The following is a 27,323-nucleotide window of genomic DNA, read 5'->3' as shown; positions in this document are numbered from 1 at the left end:
AAAATTTTTGAGGAGGAAAGAATCTTCCTTTTTTGGATATAAGATTAAACCTTTTAGTAATGTGTCCATTGCTGAAATCTCACAACAACAACTTTTGCAACTTCCATGCATATTACATGTCTTTATCCTTTAACTCCGTTTTCAAGTGCATTTGAATTTTTGGTCTGGTTAATGTTAATTATGCTTAACTTTTGGAAAGTTTTAGTTGAACACCATATTAATTTTTCTTCTTTTCTGACATTACAGCAGGAATGTGCCCGAGAGAGGAAGAAGTCAGGAGATCAGGCAGAGGAAATAAGTGAGGAGAAACTAGGTCCCGACGGTTTACATTTAACTAACTAAATGTATAGAAAACAGTTACAAATATGTTAATACGTAAACAAAATTGTGAAGAATGACCGCGTAGACGTGAGTGAAAATCGTGTACATAAATACAACGAAATATCTTAAATACCCCACGTGTAACGATGTACGTAGACTAGTCGCAACCCCCTTTAGGCCGTAGACCCATCCACGTCGAGACAAACGTGCACGAAACGAAGTAATTTATTTTTATCACATAAAAATGCATATCCGATCCGCCCGGAGTTGTCGCCCGTGTTTCGTTTTCTGGAGCCCACCCGAGACGAAAACCCGTTCGGCAACGAGCCGACCGGCAAAATTCGTATGTTTTGAAGCGCGAGTTCTGGCATATTTTAAAATTGTAATTGGCATCGGTGTCGTTCCTTTTTTACGCGCGGAAAGAACCGTTGTTGCAAACTGTATTATTTAAATATAAATATTGTTGTAAAATTAACCTATAAATGTTAAACCGCTCGCAGATGCTTATTTTTTTAGACCGGAATTCTAAACCGACGCCCGCATCGGCGAGTGGAGCCGTTCTCTCGAAACCGCACGGCGGAGCAGTTGCCGACGTCGAGCAATAATACTCGTTCGTTTCGCTTTCGACCGGCCGCATTCAGCAATAAATCCCGCCGAGGCTCCGGGACGCCGATCCCCGACCGCCGGAAAGAGCCGTCGTCTTCGGGTCGAACCTCCGTCACGCATCGCTAATCGTCGCGGTTACCGGGCTTCAAATAATAATAGATCCGTAATCAATGTTAAATGTCCCACACGAGCTTATAACAGGTTGAAAAATAAATAAATCTTTTATTTATTATGTATTCGACTAATTTCGATTTACATTTCTAACTTACACTTAATCACTCTTCTTTATTGTGGGAGCAGTTCGACAGGTCTACGGATTTGCCCAACAACTCAGACATTTCTTTTTCTAGAAGTCGGTGCAATGAGATGCCATCTCTCTTGTATATCCACTTTTCGCCCGTCCAGTCGTAGCGTTTCGGTCCACTGTGGCATTTGGAAGAAAAAGAAACATTCTAAAATATTTGATTAAATACGTGTCACAAAGACTGATTTAAAGCTAAATTCAATGTAAAATTACTATTTTGTTATTGGAGGTTAATTCCAAAGAGTTACAGTAGAGACTCGTAAATCGGAACCCCGGTAATCGGCACGATTTTCAGTCGGACTGTGTCGTGCCGAATCGAACGTTTTTGATACTAAATTTACTTCTAAAGTATAATTTTCATGTTTTTTATATTCTTCAATATATTTATTTTATTTGTACAAAATGCAGAAATAATTTTTTAACGATACAATAGCCTCGATTATTATTATAAACATTTTCGTTAGGCTTAAAATCGACGAAAAATTCAATACGAAGCGACACGCAACGGAGAAAAATTTGAACATCGGACAGGTTAACATATTTTTTCGTACATAATCCGTAATCGGAACAAATCCCTAATCTGAACAACCCCAGTCTCCAATTGATTCAGATTTTCGGTTCACTACTATATTTCCAAAAACATAACTTGTTTTTAAATTGGCATTATTAGAGTGAGTGAATGAAGTTATTGGGCTGCAATTTGAAAAAATTATAGACCTATAAATTTACACTGTCATTCATCCATGCTTCCTTAATCTTGAGAATAGTTAGATGAAATCTGAGATTAGCCCTGTCCTAAGGTTTCCATAGCTCATCTACATAGGGACTAATATGGCTTAAGCTCTGGGCCCCCCAGTGCCAAGGGTCCACAAAAATTGAATCGTCGTCATAAATTTTTAATAAGTGCTCATTGTTAATGAAAACGTATCATAGTAAAAAAAAAAAAAAAAAAACAGTTAATAGGTTAGGTTTGGTAAAAATGGGGCCCCATTGGACTTCAATAAGCCCTAAGTTCCAAAAAACCTAGATCTGCCCCTACCTTAGGAGCACGAGGCCCCAATTAACTATATACGAACTTCCGACACAAACCAGAAAGTCACATTATTTCAATTCGAAACCTTTTCCCCAAAAGCAGGGGATGACCGGCCCAACTCTATCGTTTAATTAAAGGAAAAGTATGAATTATGGAGGCAAGCCACTACTAATTTGAGGTGGAAAGCATATATTTTAAATATGATTAAAAATTGCAGCCTGGCATTGTGACCATGTTACAATAAATAATTATTTGTATATCTTTTATTTCTTCTTTATAATTTTTCATTCTGCATTGGTATTTTCCATCAATTTGGAATCCGCGATGGAATTACAAATATCACAGAGACAAGGATTCGTTCGTCACCTGTTCTGTTCTCATAAAAAATTTGCATCACATAGAAGTGGAGCAATCTTAACAAGAAATTGGTTACATTATTACTAGAGTTTTTTTGTAAGATTTATAAAAAAAAAATTTGCTTCAAAATTTAAACTAACAGTACAATATAATTAAAACTTAGTGTCTTCTGTAGTAATTATGATTGTTTTTTTTATATATATTGCATTTGCCTAATTGATGACAATGATAATGTTAATTTTTAAAATACCGGACAGCATGCCATTTTTGTTTGGGTGCACTATTGCAAGTTAGAGTTGCCAGAATAATGAGGATTTTAAGCTTGTCATTTTATCAACTGACAAAATTAGAGGTTTGCAAAATGCATTTTGATATTATTCTCTACAAATAAGTAAAAGTGACAAAGAATGTAGATATTTTTATTCCATAACAATTAAGTATACATGGTAAAAACCCCATGTATGTCAAAATCATACGGTACCAAATTATTTTTTCCATTTTCGCAGGTTTCCACTTTAAATGGTTTCTATTTTAACTACACTGATTACATGTGATGCAGTTACATATTATAGTAAAATTTTATAACAGCTTGACCAAAGTTAATCCCAAGGGATTTGAACTAAAGCCAAGAGTAACAGAATGTGAGAATCGAGAACTATTCAGTTGAAAAGTTTTGATGGATATTCAAATACTGAAAACTAGCATTTTGCTCTGCTGTTGGAAATTCCAATTGTATTATAGTAATATGGAATCCAAGTTATTTTGTGATGACATCTTGAGAAATTTTACTTAATACTCTGATTAACTGGTATTTCAATTTCTAATTATCGACATGTTTTCAAATACTCTGTACTAGTTAGTTACTAACTACTCCATAGGAAACAAAGTGTATTACTGTATTCTTATTTTCACTAATGACATCCTTTGCTTGTCTTGACAACTCAATTTCGCCACCAGTGAATTCCAACAAAGACTAATACATATATATTAAAAAAATATACAGTGGTGCTTCATATAACGTACGCCTCGAATAACGGATGCCGCAAACGACGGACTTTCTGTTTGGCCGTTACGTGACTCGAGCAACGGACTGGCTGCGAACGACGGACTTTCAGGCATAATTGGTGACTCCTCCATGGGTGCGTTCTTTAATAGTGGTCGCTCTGCGTCTCCGCTACGGGCGTGCGCTGCTGTTTGTAGGCATTTAGGAACGACGGTGAAAGAAAGAAAGATGTAGGCGCCCGCGCTATCGATAGTATCGTGATGGAGGAATCTATAATTCTAAAATATGAGCTTTAAAAGGCAAAAAGAAAGATCCCAATTGTAAAATTTAATCATAAAATGGATTATTTGTTGGAAAGAGCATTCAAAATAGCCTCGAAAAAATTCGTAAAGACACTTACATCACCGCATGCGCTAACTCGCGCTTTCATAATTTCTAAATTCTCATTCATAAAACCACATAATGGACCCAGAAACTAAACTATCTGAGCCATGGAGGACACCAAGTTGCTTTCCACCGTAAACTACTGCTACAAGTGGCCGGTTTTGCCATTCGTCGGCGCGCACTCCCGTCGGAATTTAGGAACATATTCCACGGGAATTTTTAAATGGATGTCGCTCGCGCAGAGTTACGCAGAGGAATAAAAAAATGCACCCCATGTTCATTTTTTTATGATACAGTATGATTATTTAAAAATCACTGCTATGACTCAATTTAATTTATCACAGTGTGTCGCAAGAACTTTGAAACGAAAATATATACAGAAACTAAGATGGATCTTCCGCATACAAAGTATTAAACTAAGCAAATGCGAAAACTCCCGTGTGACAGCACGGGACGACATCACACCCCCGCAATGCATTTTGGATGCCTTAAAATTCAGCCCTCTTTGTGCTTCTAACCTTCTGCCTCTGCTGGAAACCTTCATACTGGATATTGAATTAATCACTAAAGGTATGAATGACACATATGAGGAGGTTTTTGTGGAAAACCAATTTCCAGACAAGACACACAGAAAGCAACAATTCAGATATGCAACAATTTTGGAACATTATACACAAATCACACCAGTGGTTGGAACAAAATAACGCACTTCTGATGAAAGTGGATAAGTCAAAGGGAGTAGTGTTGCTCAATCAATCAATCTACAATGAGAAATTATAGATATGTTACAACCACGGAATGCCAACTAGCACCCATCAACTTTTTAGAATCATCGCAGCAAAAATCAAAAGACTCACATCCACTCCCTTGGCACGTCTTTTACATATGCAACGCTCTATGGTCTGCACACCAAAATCACCGAGAATTTTCGCATTCACCAACACTCACAAGCCAGGAAACCAACTAACCCTATGATTGAAGAATGTAATTCTCCAACATTTTTGATCAAGAAACAGCTGGTCAAATTCTATCATGCTAAAGCTACTTACCATCCATTATTAGTCAACAACTCACTGCAGGTTATAGAATGCCTCAATACCATTTCTCTGGTAGACAGTGAATACATCACAGTCTTAGACTTCAAACTGATGTATCCATCTATAAAAATACCTTTTTTTGTGCAATAAGGGATTTCCTATTTGCCAACATTGATGATGTGCATAATCATCAATCATCAATCATATACTGGAACTTGCACACCTGGTATGTTATATATCATTCTTTGAATTTGAGAACAAGGTATACTTACAAGAAAGAGTCGTACCTATGGGCAGTCCCACGTCAGCAATACTTTGCAAACTGGTGGTGCGACAATTAATAAACAACGTTCTACCCAAATTCCAACACCTTATTATCTTATATGCTAGATATGTTGACGATATCTTCATCTTATGGCAGAGAAAACCAAACTTGCAGCATTTTTTAAAAGTGATCAATGATAACCCCTACAGATTACTCCTACAATTAGACCAGAGGTCATATTTTGGTCGTCGTCTCTCGGAGACGAGAGACAATGTCTACATCACAAGCCGGATGATCATTTGTTTACGTCTCGAGAGATCATCGTGTCTCTCCAAATGCAATTCTGGATGACTTTTTCTCTCTAAGATTCTCTTGTCTCTCAGAGACGAGCAGATAGTTGTCTTTTGTCTCGATTTCGTTATATCCAATATGGATGACTGGGATACTACTCACACTGTACAGTCGCCGATAGAGAACATTCTCTATCTCAGGAAAGAATATTTCGAGAGAAAAATGCTTTTGATTTTTTTTCTAGTGCCTACTTGGGAATGCCACTGATTCCATTTTTTTTTTTTAAATTATCCTACATCAATTACTGAACTATTGAATATGCTGTTAATCTTATCCATCTCTCTAAGTATTTTTCAAAATATTACAATCTAATTTCTCCTAAACTAAGCGCACACGCTTTTAACAAATAAAAATTTTAATAACTTAAGTTAGAAAAGACAGTTTGACATTACAATCTGTAAAAATGTTATAAAACAAAAACCATAACTTTATCAAAAATTATGTGCTTTATTTGAACACGTGCTTTCCTTACTACGTGATCTATAATTATGTACTCTGCATTTTCGAAAATTTTAGAATTTTATTGGTTAAAATTCTATACCATGTTGCAGGGGCATGAAGACCCAAACATGTCTAATCAACTTAGTAGAATCGTGACGTCATCAAGAAGACGAGATTGTTAAAAGCGACCAGAAATGCCACTGTCTCCGAGAGAGGAAATTCATCTCTTGTTTCGACATCATTCGTCTCTGAAAAGAGAGACGAGAGATAAGTGACCAGAATACGGCCCCAGGAGAGGTGAAAAAATGGTAATCTTTTTGGACATGCAAAAAAGAAAAAAGACCAAAAAGGGGGAAAACATGGTGGAATGCTCTTCTATGGCAGGTTTATTGACGCAAACCGAATTAGAGTAAAATGTGATTCTATGTTTATGTGAATAAAATCTTAAGATTAACTGAACTGATTTTCCTTGGTTGGAGATACAACAGGGAACCTGGTGTACGAACAAGACATGTCAGATGAGGGTTTCAGAAGATAATCAATCGTTACACGAGGACAGGACGGGCCCGATGCGACACTATTAACTTCAACCGTCAGCTTAACATCAATCAAATCGATAGCTCTGCAGTTACCAACTTAAATCTTGCAATTTGTAAGTCACACAACATATGCACACCAATATTTGACAGCATTATGTTTCTAAAACATTAGTTAACAATGTTTTAGAAACATAATGCTGTCAAATATTGGTGTTTGAAAAAAAAGGAGAAAAAGGAGTGGCCTTCTTTTTGCTCCTCTTTGCATAGAGAACAGAAATTTAATGGAATTAATTACACAGATAGCAATATTGAGGTTTTCCTCTTAAAGTTACACAAATTTCATCTGGAAAGATCAAAAACTATACAAAGAACTTTGAATTTTCTTCTGGTAACCTCTTTCTTTAGTCACTGGCAAATATCTAGCATCACGTGAAAACTCCATATATTAATGCAGTGAACATAAGACATTATATAGTCAAACCTGTCTATAACGGAACCCTAAGGGACCAAACAACTCTTCCGTAGTAGACGGTTTCTGCTATGTAGGTTACTAACTATAGGTATCCCTCGACCAATGCGATTAATAAATTTCTCGCATTATCACATATAGCAAAATCGTGTTAATCGAATACAGTGGTATTGTGGTATTCGACCAAACAATCACCACTCACTAAAACAAATTTTTGGTTAATAACAAAGATTTTTACTTTAGCTTTAACTTTTTCATTCATCCATAAAAAGTTCTCAAAGATAAAAATAAAATAAAACCTTACAGCTGCCTACCTTCATCAGACAAAATTATACTCAATTTGGTTTGTTTTTTCATAAGTGAAAAAAAAAAAAAAAAAAAAAAAAAAAAAAATCAGATGTCTGCAGAACACAATCATCACCATGTTTTACAACTACTTCAAGTGGATGAAGTGTTTCGACGACACACGAATATTTGTTGCAAATTCACAAGTTGTTATTCATCAATCTTTAACAATTTTTTCCCTAAATTTCTCTTCATGAACAGCTTTTGGGCACCTTGTATGCTTTGTATCCTTTAGTCAGTTCAAAATTTTCCAAACAAAAGTTTCAAAACCACATTTGGAGTTTAGAAGCATCTTTCTCATACACAATACAACTATTTTTTACTGTTTATGTCTCGTGATATCCTTTAAAACTTAAAAACTTAAAAAGCATGCGTAATATGCCCAATTGCATTTTACTTAGAGATATTTCGACTCTATTTTATGCAAACAAAATAGGATGTAAAAATCTTTAAACTAAGCATCATAACAAAGAATAAAGTCTCACATCAGGAATAATGTGTTAAATTTCACAACTTATAATTACACCACATATTTATGTTAAGTAAGGCTGTTAATAAAAATACATAAAATGTTCAAATCCCAATAAAATTACTGTAATACAGTAGTTGTATTAATCCTATTCTGTATTGTGTATGTGTATTTTTGACTTTAAGATTTATACATGTTAGGCTTGTAAACTTCTAGTTAAATTTGTGTTAAGTCAGATAGAGATACAGATTTTTCTATTATGCAGCCCGATTTTCCTTTCCGTTTTCACGTTGGACAGGTTCTGCTTAATACAGGTTAATTTACCATTAATTTTTGCAAAAAATTCAAAGGACCGAAAAATTTTCCGTTAATGACCGGTTTTTAAATAATCGGGACAAAAATGTTTTATTTTTAATTAAAATTAATTGCCAGAAAAAAAGTATAAGGTGTGTTGAGTGTATGAACTGTGATAGTTCCAGCTTTCACTATTATGGATATGTGAAAGACATTTACAGTCATACAATTTTGAGATCAGACAACAAAATATAAGAAACAGATAAAGGTGGAGTGTATATGATTGAAGTTAAGAAACAGCGCATACTTTTGTTACATTAATTCTACATTTGGATTATTAAATAAGAGAACAAATGAAGATCCATTGGAAAAATTACTATGTGAGACTATACCAAGAGACTACTACTCTGTCTGGCCATTAGAACAGATGTGTACATACATTTTCTCTATTCTGAAGATTCAGTGAAATAAGATAGGAGTTAGACTGCAGTCTTAGAAATAACCCAGGTCTGCATCCTCTATGTGCTAGAAGTCTTAGAAATAGAATATGCCTATAGATTGTGAAGTTCATGGAACATAAGTTTAAATAATTTAACAACCTTCTATTATGCACCACCCTTTTAACAACTTAAAAGTTGTTATTTCTTTCAAACTATCATTAATTTGCACTTTTGAAACAAAATGTTTAGTTGTCGAGCTGCAACTTTCGTACCGCAGACCTATACGTTCCCACCGTTGTCCGTCCGTCCTTATTTTGTTAATCTTGAGAACAGAGTTAGATAGCCGAAAACTGAGACCAGATACGGAAAGCTTAGGGGCCAGAGACACCTATTAACTATACACAAACTTCTGGTCTAGACTGGAAGTCAAGTGAGTTTTAAATTTAAAAATTGCAGCCTAGAATTGTGTCGATGTCATAAACATAAGAATTGAATGTATATTATTGTATTATAAATATAAATAAAAATTTTAGATGTACAGTACTTTTGTCAACTTTAACAGTATTTAAATTATTTTAAATTATGACAACAGTTATTCAAATTTTTGAATATTAATAAATACATCTGAAGAAGGTCCAAAAATATTTGTTACATTAGTAGATAAAATTTGGTATCTTTTGTTTTATTGTTCTTTTCGAAGTCATATTTTTTCTAGTTTATAAAATGGAACCAGAATTCACAGAATAGCATGTATAAACTTTAATTTTTTCTTCAGTGTTATTAATTAAACTAAAATTGAACAGAATAGGTAAAAAACAAATTTTACTACAGGTTAAATAAAGGGAAACTAGTTCACTCCTTTAGTTTCTAAAATGGCAACCACAAGAAGCCAAAGATTATTATTAAGTGTGTTGGATAGTGATTTTATCTGATGCAAAGTCAACATTGCTATTTACTCTCTGGGGCAGGACATGGGAATGTTATCTATTTGATAAAATGAAGGCCGGTCAAACAAAAGTAAAACTTGCAAGTAGTAGTGTAAAGAGCTTGACAACGTGGCAACCTGACTATGCTTTTGCCATTATGGGTGCGTGTGTATATATATATATATATATATTAGTCAAAATGCTATAATTATCAGTGTTTTAAAGTAAATATTCATTTAACTCTCTTGATTTTATACATAACCTCAAAGGGGTTATGTATAAAATCAAAAGAACTGAAAGCTAAGAGTATAAGTTGCAAGTTATGCTTACAATCTCTGTACAGTAGAGAGTCGTTAATCGGAACGCCGGTAATTGGAACGATTTTCAGTCGGACTGTGTCGTGCCGAATCGAACGTTTTTGATACTAGATTTACTTCTAAAGTATAATTTTTCATGTTTTTTATATTCTTCAATATATTTATTTTGTTTGTACAAAATGCAGAAGTAATTTTTAACGATACGATAGCCTCGATTATTATTATAAAAATTTTCGTTAGGCTTAAAATTGACGAAAATTCAACACGAAGCGACACGCAAGGGAGAAAAATTTGAACATCAGACAGGTTAATATATTTTTTCATACAAAGTCAGTAATGGGAACAAATGACTAATCTGAACACCCCCAGTCCCCAATTGATTCCGATTTTCAACGCTCTACTGTATATGTTAAATTACATAATAATCAGTAAACATAGATACAATTTACAAATATATTATTTTTGTAAATTGTATCTATGTTCTGTGTTCTAAGTATAACAAGAAATTTTATAAGTGTACAGAGATCTCTGTAAGGGTCTAAAAAGCCACATGTGGTCCAAAAGGCCTATACCCAAATGGACCACTTATCTGGGAAAAAGCCACACTTTTGCAAATGAGCTTGGCATTGGCATAATAGTTGGAAAAAGATTCGGAATTTGGTGTCTTTTGATAGCAGAGATAGCAGGAAAATCAAAGGATGTGATAAAAAGACAGCAGATGATTTTTAGCACCAGACTATGCTATCTACCATAACTTACAGCCAGGTTCAAACTTTGTAATATTTATAATGCAGACAAGACTTGGTTGTTTTTAGGGCACTACCTACTCGTTCACTTGTGAACAAGGACAGGAAAAAACGAAAGAGTGAATTATAGTATTACTTTGCACAAGTCAAATGGGAAAAAATGAAGCCCTTTATAATTGGAAAGCAGAAAATACTCATTTTTACAATCCGAAGAAGAAAAGTCTTCCCGTACGGAACGGCTCGCGTCCCTCCTCGAAACATTTGCATTACTCAAACGTCTAACTGCAGCTACGCATCTCCTCACTATACTAACCTCGAAGCCGGTAAATTTCCACCAATTTGATGCTTCCTCTAACAAGAAACTTCAAAAAGATGCTCCATTCTAATTGAGCATTCACACTGCCATCTACCATCTTGGATATTTTTCTTTCGTATCATTTAGCACACGTTTGTGGATAATTGCGGATTCTTGGCTCACAATGCCACCAAAGATTTGGTAATGTTACTTTCATACTCATTTTTCTTGGGATTTAAAAGTTTCAGTTTATGTTCAAATGACCCTCATATATACAGGGTTCCTACTCAAATTCTTGTTTTGAATTCCCTGACTTTCCCTGACCCAACTTTGTCCAAATTCCCTGACCCTCACATTTCTTACAGTGTGGAATATCGACATAATGAAACAGCATTTTATTTACCGTGAACATTGATTGAGTATATCTATCCCTCTTTTTTGCACAGTTGATATGTTTCAAAGACTGCCACATTAAAAAAATACAGTACATACCGGTACATCTTGTAGAAAAATGTTTGATAGAATCCAAAACTTCAATGTAATGAAAAAATAAGCAACAAATGAAACATGAGCTTTTTATTTTATCATTACTTATCATTATTATTTGTATGTAAATCTAGTAAATACAAGATAGCATAAAATCAACAAACGGTATTTGATATACAGTACAAATAGTACTGTACTGTGCTTAAAATGAACTCTCGACTTAGAAACACGTAATTTTAAAACCAATCTTTCAACAAAAAGAGTAACTTTTTTTTAAACAGCAACATAATTTTAACAAAAAGTTAAATTTAAAAATTTTCAAATAAAGCATTTTTTCCCTCAAAAAAATTGATCATGTAAAAAAAGAATTAGTTTTCTTTTGTCAACCACATTATATACAATCTATTTTTACACAATTTTGAAATAAAGAGGGATAGGTGTAAGTTTACAGTATAGCTTCTCTAACAAATGTATCTAATTTATTGTAAAATCTTTTTATTTTTACAAAATGGACAATCAAAATACAGAGAAACTTCTTAGTATTAATTCTCTTTTTTTCAAAATACAGATAATTAGAAAATAAAAAATTAATTACAATTCACAAAATAGAAGAACTATTAATGTAGTTTTAGCTTTTTCTCCTCAAGTGTATTTATTTTCATTTCAATCTCTTTTTCTTCCTTTTCATGATCTTTTCTTAACATTTTCTTGTGTTGTTTTAAATCCTTAAGTTGTTGTGTAAGTTTTCTTTTTTCTTCAGCCCTCAATGCCTGCTGCTTCTGAATATCTTTTTTCTGTTGCAGAGATGCAATATATCGCTGTCTAGATCCTCTGACTGTTAACAACATTTTCTGGTCTATATTTATTTGATCAATACCACCGGCAAAATGGATCCCATCATAAACTAAGCGTTGAGCAACTAAACTTTCTTCCTTAAGATTTTCACTCAACAGTGATTTGTTAACTGAAAAACCACTCTCAACACTTGCATTCCCATGTGAGAAAGAAAGAGAAATTTTGATAATAGACCATAGATCTTGCAGTTGCCTATCATCCTTCATAATTTCACAATAAAATGTGTCCAGACCATCATCATCACTCCTTTCAGATATGAAGTCCTCAAACTTTGTAGAATAGGGGTTTTATGGATACTTTATTGCAGAGTATATTATACTGTTCTTTTGCTTTGACAGCACATCTTTCATCAATCCTGTTTGTATCATGTAGAATCTCCAGTAAAGCATTGAAATACAATTTTCCAACATTTGATTGCATTTTAATAATTTCTGGGTCTAAGCTGCTCAAAGCCTTCACACATTTGTACTTGACAGGTCCCTTCTCAATAATCTTTTGTGTCATCACTTTCAGCACTTTTTGACAATCTCTTAGAAAACACAGAATATCTTTATCGCTTACTTTCAATTCTTTTAAAACCTTTTTTGCTCCAAAACCAATATCCAAATTCTTAAGATGTACCAAGTTTTCATTAGCATTTAAATCTATTTTTAGAAACTGCTTGTCGGTGACCCTGTCATTTTTCACAAACTTTCTCATCAGATTCATTAATAATTGAACAACTGCTTTATAAAGATAAGGTGCAAGAGGTTTGTTGCTCTGAAATCGGGTGAGAAAGCTCTCACTTTGTGTACATATTGACCGAAAAAATAAAAGTTTAACTTTAATAAAGGGGTCATTGAGTGCCTGTCTCAAGAATGTAGCCACCTTGCTGTCTTTCAACTTTGTACTGTTGTTTATGTATGTCTTCACAGATTCAATAACTTCTGCTGCACGTTCTAAGCACTCTCCATTCTCCAACCACCTTGTTGAACCAAACTTTTTGGGAAACAATCTGCTTCCACTTATAGCAATGTATTCAGCACGCCGAGTGGGTGAGTCTTTTAGCAAATAGTACAAATTCCGTAGCAGTGGTAACAAATTCCAATCTACTACTTTAAAACCAGCTTTTACAGCACCATGGACTACATGTAAACCACATGTTCCCATTCTCACAAATGATTTACCAACATTCTGTGTCTCCATGTGATCTTCTAATTTATTCAGAAAACTTATGTTTACATTTGGTCCGTCCATACAGATATGAAGAATTTTTGCTAGATCAAGATGAGTGTCTGAAAGGCCATTGAGAAATGCAGAGAGAAGATCATCTGCTGTACTATGATCCAGAAAGACACTATTTAAATATCTGGTCATAACCTTATCTTTACTCTCATCCCAGTATTTTATCACAAGATCCATTTGAGTTCTTTGAGCAACTTTGTTTAGTGATTCGTCAAAGGAGATAGTAATATTATCACAACTTGTAACAGCATCAATCAATTTTTCTCTGAAATAATGGGCTAGGCCATAATTTATTATATAGGAAGCTTTATCTGGACCCAATTGAAATTGTGTGGCTATAGCACTGTCAGGAAACATTTTTTTGAAAATGTTTTTAATATCAGAGCATGAATTGAGTGACATCTTTTTCTTTACAACTGCCAATGCCCAAGTTATCTCTGCTTTTATTACATCATCTTTTATCACAAAAGGTGTCAATGTGCTGCTAAGAAATGTTGATTTGGTGAGAGACTGTTCATTAATGATCTTAGATCTATCTTCCACAACAGAAGCCGTTTCACACACATTTTGTTGACTATTAGAAGAGTTTGAATTTGTTGGGGTTAAAAACCTTACCAGCGAAGTTTGTTCCGACTTCAATCTTTTTATTTCAACATGACTAGAACTATTTGCATGGGATATTAATGCACGCTTTCCCATATTACTTAACGAGAAAACTTTACAACAAATGCAGCAAAATGCTTTTGTATCATCATCTTTTACAGTTCCTAACCAGGAATTGAATTCTGGATGAATAGCTGGATCTAGCCATTGGAGATTAAACCTCGTTTGTTTCCGTGCCATTATAATTTAAGAATGTAGAAAAACACAAACCTCGAACATTATTATTAAAAGACAGATGAACCAGATCAGATAGCAATGTGTAAGACTTGTTTTGTCACAATACTAAGTACAACATTCAAACGACATCCAATCCGCATCTGCATATATATTAATTAAAAGTAGTGTTGCCAACCAACTCAAAATTCAAATTTACAGCTAGACATTTTTTAATAAAAATACTCAAATCATACTGTTTCCATTAGAACTGTTTGGTTTTTTTAGCTAGATTGTTCATAAATCCACTAAATTAGCTGAATTGGCAACTCATTAAAAGAAAAAAAAATGTTCCGTTGCCGCCATTTTGATTTCGGTTTCGATGTAAAGCCAGAGTTTTAATAATTATTTTTAATAATTTTTATTTATTATTTATTTAATTTTGCATTAAATTTCATCTTTTCATAAAATTTTCTTAATAATTCAGACAAAATTTATTTATTTTAACCCTTAATTACAATTCTTATAATTATTGCAAATCATATCACAAACCATCTTTCTCACTTTTATAGCAAATTTTAATTAAACGAACTAATATTATAGAATTTAAATAAAATAAAATAAATACAGAAATAAACATCAAACGAAATTACAATTATACATTAATAAAATATAGAAGTTCAGCGCATAGAATCGTAACTATAAAATCTCGTTCTTTTGCAACATAACTATAAAAATAGTTTTGGTGTTGTTTCGCACTAAGATACTAAAAAATTAAAATACATTTGATTAATTTTTTTTAAAATTTACCAGCTTTTTAAATTTATAATTAATTATAAGCAAGTTAACATTGGTTAAACTATTGGATTATCTAGTTCACTGTTTCTCAACCACCGGTCCGTGGAGATTCTTGATCGGTCCGCAGAGAATTTTTACCGCTCTGCATTAAAAATTTTCTTATTGAAAAAAATAGTGATAATTTAATAAATAAAAATTTTATAATGTATAAATGATGATAATAATTTTACAATTTACTTCTGTAGTAATTCTTTAATATATAGTAAAGTTTTTTGTTAAAACACCACCGGTCCGCAAAATTTTTTTCACAAATTTTATCGGTCCGCGGGCCAAAAAAGGTTGAGAAACGCTGATCCAGTTGATTTTCAAAACTATAACTACAGTATATCTATTACAGGTATGATCCCTAAATTTGCCAAAATCAGTGGCTATGTTACCCAACATCATTTCTGTTAAACTAATTATTAAACTATGTATCGAAGTTGCAGAAATTAATGGGAGAGGGGGGAAAATATGCTTGCAGTACAGTACTTTCAAGGAAAATTGTAACAACAAATGTAAAAAACTACTAATCGGCGCCAGCATTTTACTGTAAATGTCGGGTAGCTATTTATAATTTTTTTATGTTGTACACTAATGTTTTAAATGTGAAAAACAATTAAATTACCGATTTTTACTGATCTATTTAGCTATTTTGAAGTGAATATTCTAATAAATTACGATTTCAAGTTTTAAAAGTTTGTAAACTAATTTTAATTAGTTATTTTTATTCTAATTAACAAATTTATCTTTTTATAATCGCTGAATTATTAAAATTAAAAACTATTACATAATAGTAGTTTATCCTGTTGTTAATCCACAACTGTAAAATTATATGGCTTCAGAACGGTGAAAAAGCCATTTCGGATTCTGGTATATTTTCTTCTTAAAGATTGCAGCATTACTTCTTGCCACCTGCAGATGTCTACGCTTGGTCAGCCATATTCGGCAAACGAAATCAACGAAGCAGCTAAGGAGACAAATTCCCTGACTTTTTGACAATTTTCGATAAATTCCCTGACTTTTTGACAATTTTTGACAAATTCCCTGACATTCCATGACTTTTTCCGAAACTAATGAAAATCCCTGACTTTCCAGGTGCGTAGGAACCCTGTATATAATTCATTCAGAAATCTTTTTTGTTGCACGAAACAACTGTTTTTATAACTAATCCTCAAGAATTGTTAAATTTGTTATAAAGAAAACATACCTGACTGGAGATGACAGCCAAATCTGCCTATTGGGAGTTTGTCTATTGATGACATAGGTTCCTTGTTTGTCATTCAAAAATATTGTTAAAACACCAGACTGTTTAAAAGAGAAAAAAAATAAAGACATTTTAGTCTTATTTCTTACTTTCAAAATAAATATGAAAGAGTTATAAATTATCGAAAAACCTATACGAAAATTTGTAATAATTGTAATTTTAAAATTCTAGAAGAATGTGTTAAGTTTTATGATAAAGGTAAATTCCACCATGTGACTTTTTTGTTCCTATGATGTGAGAAGGATGAATGAGATACTAAAAATATTTTTTGTTTTGTCTTCATTTGCAAATATTTGAAATACCATATTACAGACATGTAGAATATTTTCAGGACTGAAAATTTCCCCAAAAATTAATGCATAATAGCATACGAAATATTTATTTTACATATATACGGGAATGCCGTCGGACAAAAGATTTCCACCCTCCGAGTAACAGTTAACCCACAAATTAAGATAAAATAACACAAAGACAAACAAACGGTATAAGTAATTGATAAAATATTCATAACATATATAGTAAAAATAATGACTAAAAAATAAAAACTAATATAAAAAATACATTATTATAGTAAAATCCAACAAAGTATAAGTATCTCATATATTGATCTTGAACTGGATTATTGTAAATACTTAAAGACAAGAATAGGTTTTTTTGTCTTTAAAGTATAAGTAATTAAGAAAATACATAGTAAGTGCCAAGAAAAATAAATAAATAAAAATAAAGCATATATGTAATATAAAAACGAGTTATGGGTTGTATAAGATACGTTAACATATTCGTTTATAACGTAAGAAGTCGTAACGTAAAAAATGTTCGACAGATTTCGAGTTTTCCGCATTTCGACAGAAGTACAACTTGCGGGACAAGGATAAACAATAAAAAGGCGTACGCAAGCATGAATCATTACGGGTTCTTGTTGCAAAAACTCTTAGTTTTAGCAAAAAATTATAAACAAATTTAACGAAATCATTAAAATATTTAAAACAAAATACGATCGAAATATTTGATTCGTTCTCTAAGATCGGGCAATCCGAGTACACTCTAGTAACTTCGGCATCGTTAGTACGTGGCAGATTACCGAATTTATTTATAACATTTTAATACGAATACGAATCTGATACGAATAAATTAATTATTAGTAGTTTGGAAAATTCATACAGTGCTAAAATCCAAAATCAAAGTTAGAGCAGATTATTTGTAAAATCAAAACCATTCACACTTTTCCAGTAAACAGGTTTAACAAACAAATATTACAAACATTTTCAGTTTATTTTATAAATCTGCTTCGGGCGATTCAAATTCCAAATTACACGATTCTAATTTGGAATTTTGGTCACCCGTGGCCGACGGGTTTTAAAATAAATCTAAAATGTTCGTATACCCATTTGCTAAACCTTGGGAGAGTGTGAATGGTTTTGATTTTACACATTACAAATCATATCATACAAATAATTAAACTAAGTGAAAGGACTAAGTGAAAAGACACATCTTGTGTGTTTCGTCTACTCAAGAATTTTTTCTTTTTTAAATTTTTTGTAAACTTAAAAATTTGTCCTGGCTAATTTTTATAATATATATTCAAAAGTTAAACTTCTGTTTATAATTGCTTTCCTGCTTAAGCATGTACAAATTATAACCTTGATGTAACAGAAATAAAATTGAAGTCCATCACAGATGCCATAAATGACTGTTTTTAGCAGAGTGATAATGCTTGGAATTTTTTCTGAAAAATTATTTAAGAAATGTACCAATTCTTGCAAAAAAGATAAACTTTTTAGTTCTTTCATCATTATTTTTATTTATTTATTTCCTGTTGTGGAAAAAAGACCATTTGTTTTTATGATACAGTAGAACCCTGTTAAGAAGTTTTACAAGGGACCACTCTCAAAAAAAAACTTCCTAACCAGAAAAACCTCTTATGCAAGTATTGTAAAAAAATATTTTTTTATCTGTATAGTCGATTTTATTTCAATATCAAAGTAATATAACATAGCTTAGTGTAACATAGTAGAATAGTAAGATGCACTAACTACGGCAAGTGATGTAGTGACTGGTGTCGATACGATGTCGATAGTTAATAGACGGTACCGGATAGGTAGCAAGGTCAAAATAATAGAATCCCAGCTAATTTAGCAACAACTTCGGGTGTGCAAGTGTTTAGTATACAATATGGAGACCACCCGGAGTTACTTTACTAAAACTTTACTATTAAATAGAATGTGCTCGACAAAATATTAAACGATAACCGAACACCTTTAACGTCACCGAGAAAGTTTAATTTAAAACGAACGTTTTCGACCTATTCCGCAGGCCGTCGTCGGGTCGAAAACGGACGATTGGAACGTTTCCGTTGCGCGAGATCAAACACAGATATTTAAATACAAATATCTGTATTTATCGCAAGCACTACTAACCAAAAATTGACAACAGATTAAAAAATAATAAACGAGTAATGTATAAAAAATATATATAATAAAAACAAAGAATAAAATAAAAATAAACTCAGAAATATTACTAAATATAAATATCAACTAATACTAATTTGGAACAATAAAATTAACGTGTATTACTCGTAATTTACACGTTAATTTTATAGACTTTTTAACAATATACTTCCGGCCGGATGGAAGGTCTTCCGCGTCTCTCGCATTTATACGTGTCTCTTCTAGTTTGCTCTTATAAATCTCTATTTTCTCGGCGGTCTTTGCTAATGCCGGCGAGCTCGCGGGTTCGATAACGTCCGCTTCGTCCCATTTAACTACCGAGCTTTGGGTCCGAGCCATCCGGGATAGTACTGTCGCATTGGAACTTTTTCTTATGTTATACTTGTGCTCCTTGAGTCTTACACTCAAATTCCTTTTGATTTGTTTGAATGTTTGTTTTAATTTAAACTTTCTTGGCAACGTTAAAGGTGTTTGGTTATTGTTTAAAACTTTACTATTTTTATAAGTGATAAAGTTACAGTGAGGAAAAAGACTACAATTTATCTCCAACATAAACTTCTTAAGTGGGTAGAATATTGTTGATGGGACCAATATTTTGGAATTTCTTACACAGAAAAACTTGTTTAACAGGAAATTTTAACACGCAACTTATGGTGTAAATGCCAAGACCAGAGAAATTGGACTTTTAATGCAGGAACTTCTTAAGCAGGTTCTACCGTATTTTAAAATATTTTTCAACATTTATAATAGATCTACAAAAAAAAAATATGAAAAATAAAAGTAATATTTATAAAACGTCGATAAAACTTCTATTTATCTATTTAATCGAGTTCTATTTATATTAAATTAAATTAAATATATAAATAGAAGTTATTTAACTTTGGTAGATTGCAGAGTAAATTTATTCACGTGTCACCAAGTCCAGACTAGGTCTGCAGAATGCATCAAATATTTTGACGAACTGCACTATCATAAACATTTTAATAAAAATGTGCAGTCAAATTGGCTACATTTATGAATTCCTCTACTTATGTAATATATCGTGTGCTTTTACACACTTTACAGGAAGATTTTTGTTGTTTTAAATGTATTTGTAAACAAACTTTTATAATTCTTCATGTTCAGAATTTTTGTCCTATTGTTATCTTACCAAATTTTCTTCTTTTAAATGTTTGCTACTCACTTTCACACTTGTATTTTTATGTATTTTATGTATCTGGGTTATACTGTTAAATAAGGGTGGAAACGTATCATATACGTGACATTTCCAAATGTACAAAAAGAAAAATAATAATAAAAATTTGGAAAAGTTTCTAAATGCAATTTATTAATTTGCAAATTTTCTGTACAGAGAAAGGTGTGATGCGTGACCATTTTGTTTCAATTTGAGCCAACACAAAGTTTCATCCCATTAAATAGTATTGAAAAGAGTTTTGAAATAAAAAGTAATTTTCTTTTTTCGGTTCTTTTCTAAAGGTCTCTTTGTAAAAATTGAAACTGTGGTTCAGAAAGGGAAACCAATTTGTTCTTATTGAAAGCTCATAACTGTGGAAGCAAACAAAGATGTAACTCATGACCAAACTGATTGGAAATAAAATAAATTGCGAGAAGCTGCCTCGAGAAGTTTTTCGCTCCCAACCTTATTTGCAATGTAGGGACGGTTAGGCTCGCTCGCTTTGAATGTTATAATATGTGAAGATCGAGAGATTCGTAGGATCTCTCGTCTTATCGGGCTTCCCGACACCGGTTAGGATAAAATTATTACGCGTCCTAACTCGCAATTAAACATGTTTGTTCTTAGAAATACGTTCAATATAGGGGGGAGTCGAATTACAACTCGACCGGTGGAGTCACGGGTAAGTCGATAGATAACCAATTTAAACAAAACAAGTTTAATGGTATAACTAATAGAATGATTACGTAGGAATAAGGCTAAATACATATAAGGCTACAAATGGATAAAGTCAGCCTCTTTATCTGACAATATATCCAAAGGGATAGGAACATATCAAATCTCTAACTACTTAATCTCTAATCGACTGGGAGAGAGTTTACATCAATTTAAACATAATACCTCTAGTAGACACTTAGATGTCTTCGGTTCCAGGCTATTTGATCGTTGGGAAATGGTTGTGGATCTTCTCAGAGGTGTTTTCAGAAGTGAGACAGGAGATTTTTAAGACATTTTAGCAAATTTCCCCCAATTACTGTCTACAGGGTTAGTTGAGATGTTACTCCATTTTATTACAAGGTTTTGCAGCTATTACTGTAATAATATTTTTTCTACCACAAATTAACTGCTTTAATTTCCCCCAAACTTGTTTGCATGATCTGATGTATTACAAGACCCTGTTATTACACTTCAGATATTATTCATCCACATTGTCACGTAGATGGTACTTACATAATATGAAAACCACTTATTTACCGAATTGTAAAATTTTGTTTTACTATGAACCTGCATTCAATTCCATAATAATCCTCGACGTATCTCGCAAGAAAGAACTTATCTACAGAATTTAGAATTCCCTATTTTTTTTATGGGCGAAACTCTAGGGTTCCGTCCATAAAAAAAGTTGGGAATCCCTGCTCTAGTTTATTCTAAACAGTAATTTAGTATTGTAATTTCTTATTACTTACAGAGAGAGAAACATCGGATTCCGGATATTTATTTTCGACAAGAACCTCTTCAAAATATTCTGCTAAGGATTCTAACGTTTCATTGCACACTTCTTCATATTTTGCCAAGTCAAAATTACTACGGGAAGAGAGAAATTATCATTTCTACTCTAATAAAAAAAATATGAAGCTACAAATTATTAAGTGTAAATTGTATTTATTTATTTATTTATATTTTAAAATATATAAAATCAATTCAACAAAAATAATCTTAAGCCAAAGATTTGTGACTTTTTGTTTGTTGACCCATTTCCAGACTATGTCCACTTTATAATAGCATTAGAAAGGATTTAGCAAAGTAAGAATAAATAAGACAAAAAAATCACATAAAAATGAATATCTTTTTATTGAATATAGTCAAAATTGTGTTTTATTTTATAAAAATTTAAAGATAAAAGATCATAATCTAAGTAAATACGAAACACCTTATTACCAACAATAAATTGTCTATGAACAAATCATTTTGGTCTAATTTAGATCACATCATTTAATTTTTTACTTTTTTTTTTAAATTGAGAATTGTAATGGATCATTATCACAATCCTCCTCTCCTCTATCTCTAATGTCTTCAAGTATCTGATTAATATTCAACATATCTGAAGTTAAAAGTTCATTGTCATATAATCATCAAAAGTAACACACAATACTCTGTTCACTTGTTCAAATAAATCATTTTCTGCATTTCCCTTAGTTTGAGACCCTTTGCTGGAGAAGCCAATTATGAGAAAGCAGTTCTTCATTGTCTGTACCCTGACTTTTCTCCATGAGTATGCAAAATAACTCAATGCTTAAAAGTTAAAAGTAAAAACTATGCACTCTGATTTTCAATAAAAAGATTAAATTTACTATACTAACTGTGTAGTAGCCTTGTTTACCCAAAAGTTGATTTTAGTTTATTTTCTCTTTTCTTCTATCTCTTCAATAGCAAAATATACAAAAACTTGTCTGAAGTTGTACTGAAAATTCTTTATAAAATGAAGATCTAATGACCGAAGAATAACGTAGTTAGTATCGGAAGGACGTGCTGGACAGTGATACCGAAGAATACCATACTATACATTTAATCATTCTTCAAACATTGTACATAGAAGCCCAGGATTATTTTGATGAAATTTCATTAATGGAAATTTAGACTATACAAAACAAAGTTTGAGTCCTTTTGTCTATTAATATCCTTTTATTCCAGTCCGGGAACCACAAAACGGCCGGCGACTCGAAGCAAAACTTCTAAAAATAACCGACGAACGCAATTAAAAATTTGTTTGAATCACTGATTTAGTCTATTTTCCAGTCCAGTAAATTTTACTTTTTGAACCTTTTTGAACTTTTTTGCTGGAGGTATTCAAGTTTCATGTGCTTGCTTCAATTTTTTGCACTAGTAACAAATGATATTGAGAGATGCAACAATACCTAACTCTTTAGCCACTTCCATATAAGATACCTTTAAATTTTCTTCTGTTCTTCTAATAATGCCCAATTTTTCAGTCATACTTTTACAAATCATAGAATTCTACTATACAGTATAATGTGTGTGTGTGGAACATTACAGTATTATAATGTACTACATAAAACAGGCAGCCAAGAAGGGATGTGCATAATAAAATAACTGAAATAACAAGGAGAAAAATATGTTATAGTAGAACCCCACAATTTTCCAACTGATACACAAAGACAGAAAAACCTGCAGAAAAGCCAAGAGTTTACAGTATGGCATTACAAGACAACATATACGAGATCCCGAGGGAAATACGTTGGGATGACATCCAAAATCTTCGACGTAAAGATAAAAGAGCATATTTACGCCCTTTTATCGTTTTGTTCGACTCGGGCGTAATTGCAGGGAGTGCGTTAGCTCTAAGAGCGTCACAGATTCGACAGCTTTGTCAATTTCCGTATTGGAGCCAAGAACAGAGGTCCAGTGAGGAAGAGTCACAATGATCCACCCAATATGCAATATCAAGGACTTACAAATTCTAGAACGGACCGAAATTTGTAAGTGTGTACGGGTTGATCAAACCGAAATTTGTAAGTTCTCTTTCTTACAGGTGATTGTATTAATTTCAAAGATAGTAAAGTGATAGTAATAGATGGTGTAACTCAAGTGACATGAGAAAAACCACATTAATATATATTATTTGTGGGTTAATTTTTTGTTACTTGTTTTAGATGTTTAAATATCTTGAATATGTAATGTTGTTTTTTTCTGTGAAGGAAAGTTTGAGTTTTGTGATATTATTTTAAATTATAGAATGATTTAAAATTTGCTTTAAATTTATGATAGGAACATGGAATGTCCCAGTTTACATTCTATGAACAGCTGATTTTAAAGCTTTATAAAATATCTTCTTGTTTGGATTCGTATTAAATTATTATTTCGGCAAACTAATAATGGTGTTTTTTCCCAAAACTTATCGCGACAACTTCTGTATGTTACAACACACTTTTTTATTCTTTTTAAGTACCTTTAACAAAATGCATTTCAGACTCATATAATCCCTCTTCTCAGTTGTTACATGTTAAACTGTACAAAACAAAGATACAAATAAATTTCCAATTTTAATAATATAAACATTAAAATATGAGGAATAAGATAAACTTACATTTGGTATACTAACAAAATTATTAAATACACATTTTTCTTTCAAATCTTTAAATACATATTAAAATGAACAAGTCATATACTGTAAGATAAGCAAAGATTTAAAGTATAAATAAAACACAAAGTGAAGAACTTTTACCTCACTTTTATTGGGTACTTAAACATTATTGTAGGTTCCCTGCTGGCTAAAAATTGATACCAAGAGGGGTGTAATTGCGTACCATCATTATTATTAATTTTTATTTCTGAATTTAATTTTGTTATTTCAAAATGTTCAAGAATTTTTCTTTTAAATGTATTAGACTCCTTTTTAATTATTTTTATGTATTTTTTTGAATTTTGCTATCTTGGCTATTGCAGTGGTGGGCTATTGCTGACATGTAATTATTATTTTTAATTGCTGTGATATGCTCTTTAAACCTTCTTCCTAATTCTCTACCTGTTTCCCCTATACATATATTTTGCTCACAACTGCATTGAAATTTATAAATGACAGTTTTAGTATCCCAAATATTGCTATATTTTAAAATGTTAATTTTCTTTTATAATGCACATAATTTTCTAAGTTTCTTTAATATATCATCACTTCTCATTTGGATTGATAGAAATTTGAGCCAATAAATGTGAAATTTATCGCTTTACAGAGAGCAAAACGACTTACAGAGCATTCTGCATACTACCGCCATTGTAATGATAAACTAAAGCTACGACAAAGACGATAATTGATCGAAATATTACACGATGCCATCTTCTTTTAACGCGACGTGGCAAAATGTGCCTCGGAGTTGCTATCTGCATATATTAAAAAAATGTAAATTACCCCTAAAAGATTGATTCGAATATAATCAAAACCATGTTGTGTAAAAGTTTCCCATATATATATATATATAATATGCAAAGATATGCTTACCTTTCTAGGCAAAAGGTTCGAACATTCAAATAGTCTACCCGTTTACGAAGAGAAGAATAATTCTGAAAAAAAAAATTTTTTACAATTACTAAGGTTCGAGAATAGCAATTCCGAGGAATGTACTATTACAATTCCGAAATATTTTATATAAATATTTCAATAATTATATATTTTTTTTGTAATAGAAATACAAAGTCATTTATGCAATAAATGGCAAGCTGCATAACGTCGGAGAGAAAAAACAAATCACTTTTAACAAATAAAATTATCGGCTACCGACACGTAGTAATTCTAACTTTAAACTTAAAGCCACTTTGTATTTCACGATAATGGAAAAGAGAACATCCCTCTTCTCCATTCTTCTTCCCATAAATGTTAAACCTAAAAAAAAAAAAAAAAAAAAACGCACGCACATTCAACACTCTTAGTCAGATACAATTTCGAGGCTTTATTTTAGGCATAAAATTCTTAATTGATTACACACAATCCGGTTTCTTAATTAGATAGAGAAGAAGAGAGAACAGAAACTATTATATCATCGTAAAAGAAATTAAGAAGGACATTCCCAAAAGGTACTTTTGATATTTCGATTAAGTTTTAAATATATCGAATTTGCAAAGACGCCGTCGATTCGGATTCGATCGACTCAAAACACCACAAACAAAGGATAAATTGTAATTCGCCAAAGAAGATTCCACTCCGGTTCAAATCACTGCAGTTTTAAACACGGGACGAACGAAACGGAAAAGGACGACAACGCAAAGATAAACAGACCTTCTCCCGACAGTTCTCGCCGACCAAAAGAGAACGGAAGCGATCGCCCGCCAGCGACGTCTTCTCGGTCGTTTCCATTCTCGCAAAGTACAATCCCACCTCTAATTCCCGGGCGATCGACGTTCGAAGAAACGACGCCACGCCGCCCCTTCCGTCCCCAAAAACATTCCGCGCCGTCGTCCACGGTAACATTTTCGTTCCGTAAATTCCGTCCGTCCGCGACCACAAAAATCTAAAGAACCGCGGTTCCGAGAATAATTTCTACGAGTTCCGCACGCCGGGCCGAAGCGTTCCCGAAGGTCGACAAAAGGGAACCAAAACGAATTTTTAAAGGTCCTCCCGGTCCTTTACCCACGGGAACCTCACTACCGGTACGTTTTATACATTTAGTAGACGGTCGGGTTTCGTTGACATTCGACGGCGAATAACCCGACACGGGCGATATAGTTTACACGGAATTTATAATCGCCTTCCGCAAGGATAGAGCACAGCTCGAATACCGCTTTAGAACGGTGTTTTTTACAAATTGTTCCGACCACCAGCAGCAAACATTTCGCACAAGATTCCTTCGGATATTTCGTTTGTATTTTCGCGGTAGAAGTTACTTTTAGGCAATTTGTGGGCGTGCGTACGAAAATTATCGTCACTTCGGTAAGATTCAAGCTCCGAACGAGGGGTTTCCGACCCTTTTCTCTCATAGGTGCGCTCTACAGCTGTGATAAAGTCCCAAACGTCTCATTCAGAGCTCGAATTGAGCCATAACTTCTACCGATAATATATTAATTTTCGAAACTCGTGCAATTCTATGGCGATTTCTAACGCTTTAAACAAACTCTCGCGCGATTTATCCGCTGAAACGCAATACGACGATTTTAAACGTCTTCGTATTATTAATTAAAATTCCGTTCTTACTCGTTGGATTCGAATTCCTCCGTAACGATAGGAGATACGACTGGAAACCACGCGATAACATCCGAGTATTCTGCCAAGCACCATCCTTTCTACACGCGCGTCCCCTGCCGCGCCTAAGTTACAAGCGTCTAGCTCTATGAGAATTAAAACGATCATTCTTAAAAAATAATTTATAATCGATTTACGAGTGAAATATATTTGAAAGTATTTATCGGTATTTAAATGCCGTGAATGTTTAAAATTAAAAAAAAAAATTTATCCCGGAGCCTTTTTTTTTTTTTTTTTTTTTTTTTAACTCTTTCCGCCCTGTGGGCACTAAGAGGGCCTATTTTAGTAGGCCCATTATGGGTTCGGCCAGGCCCACAATGGGGCGACCGGGTGGTGAGGGACGGGGCCCGACATATCCGAACGGACCACCCCCCGAAAAATTCCTGGGGATTATTCGACCCGTTCGGATTCGATCCCGGGTCCCCCAGAGCGGTAGGCTGCCACCTTTACCGCTCGGCCATCCGGCCGTCATCCCGGAGCCCTCTAGCGCAAAGCTAGTCCCGTGCAGGTTGCCATTTGTAGTATAA

The 27,323-nt window shown here is 33.0% G+C and overlaps 2 protein-coding genes across 5 annotated transcripts in view; one reads left to right on the top strand and one right to left on the bottom strand.

Moving 5' to 3' along the window:
• LOC136979763 (basigin-like) overlaps positions 1-1,159 on the top strand; it is a 55,850-nt gene extending 54,691 nt beyond the window's left edge. For all 4 annotated transcript variants that reach the window (XM_067275792.1, XM_067275793.1, XM_067275794.1 and 1 more), the window contains one exon: positions 247-1,159. In XM_067275792.1, coding sequence (XP_067131893.1) covers positions 247-298 — 52 coding nt within the window. In that variant the 3' untranslated portion in view covers positions 299-1,159. The remainder of the gene's footprint in view (positions 1-246) is intronic.
• fh (frataxin) lies at positions 1,130-26,873 on the bottom strand. Its single transcript, XM_067275796.1, has 5 exons — positions 26,749-26,873; positions 25,063-25,124; positions 21,515-21,632; positions 16,371-16,468; positions 1,130-1,350 (listed from the first exon to the last, which is right to left on the bottom strand). The coding sequence occupies exons 1-5, from the start codon at positions 26,830-26,832 to the stop codon at positions 1,203-1,205; spliced, it is 510 nt and encodes a 169-aa protein (XP_067131897.1). The 5' UTR covers positions 26,833-26,873; the 3' UTR covers positions 1,130-1,202.
• Between the last annotated feature and the right edge of the window lie 450 nt (positions 26,874-27,323).

The sequence above is a fragment of the Centruroides vittatus genome, unplaced genomic scaffold (assembly GCF_030686945.1).
Source record: "Centruroides vittatus isolate TY-2023 unplaced genomic scaffold, ASM3068694v2 contig_634, whole genome shotgun sequence".
In the NCBI taxonomy this organism is placed as follows: domain Eukaryota; kingdom Metazoa; phylum Arthropoda; class Arachnida; order Scorpiones; family Buthidae; genus Centruroides; species Centruroides vittatus.
The sequence above is the reverse complement of the archived record's forward strand: the minus strand, read 5'-3'. Positions and strand labels throughout refer to the sequence as shown.

Bases quoted from the DNA above. Each gene is read 5' to 3' on its own strand.
- fh (XM_067275796.1), bottom strand. From the start codon at position 26,832: ATGGTGCTTGGCAGAATACTCGGATGTTATCGCGTGGTTTCCAGTCGT. The intron at 21,633-25,062 runs GTAAGCATATCT...CTCTTCCCGTAG, and splicing joins CGAACCTTTTGCCTAGAAAG to TAATTTTGACTTGGCAAAAT. The intron at 16,469-21,514 runs GTAAGTAATAAG...TCTTTTAAACAG, and splicing joins AATCCGATGTTTCTCTCTCT to TCTGGTGTTTTAACAATATT.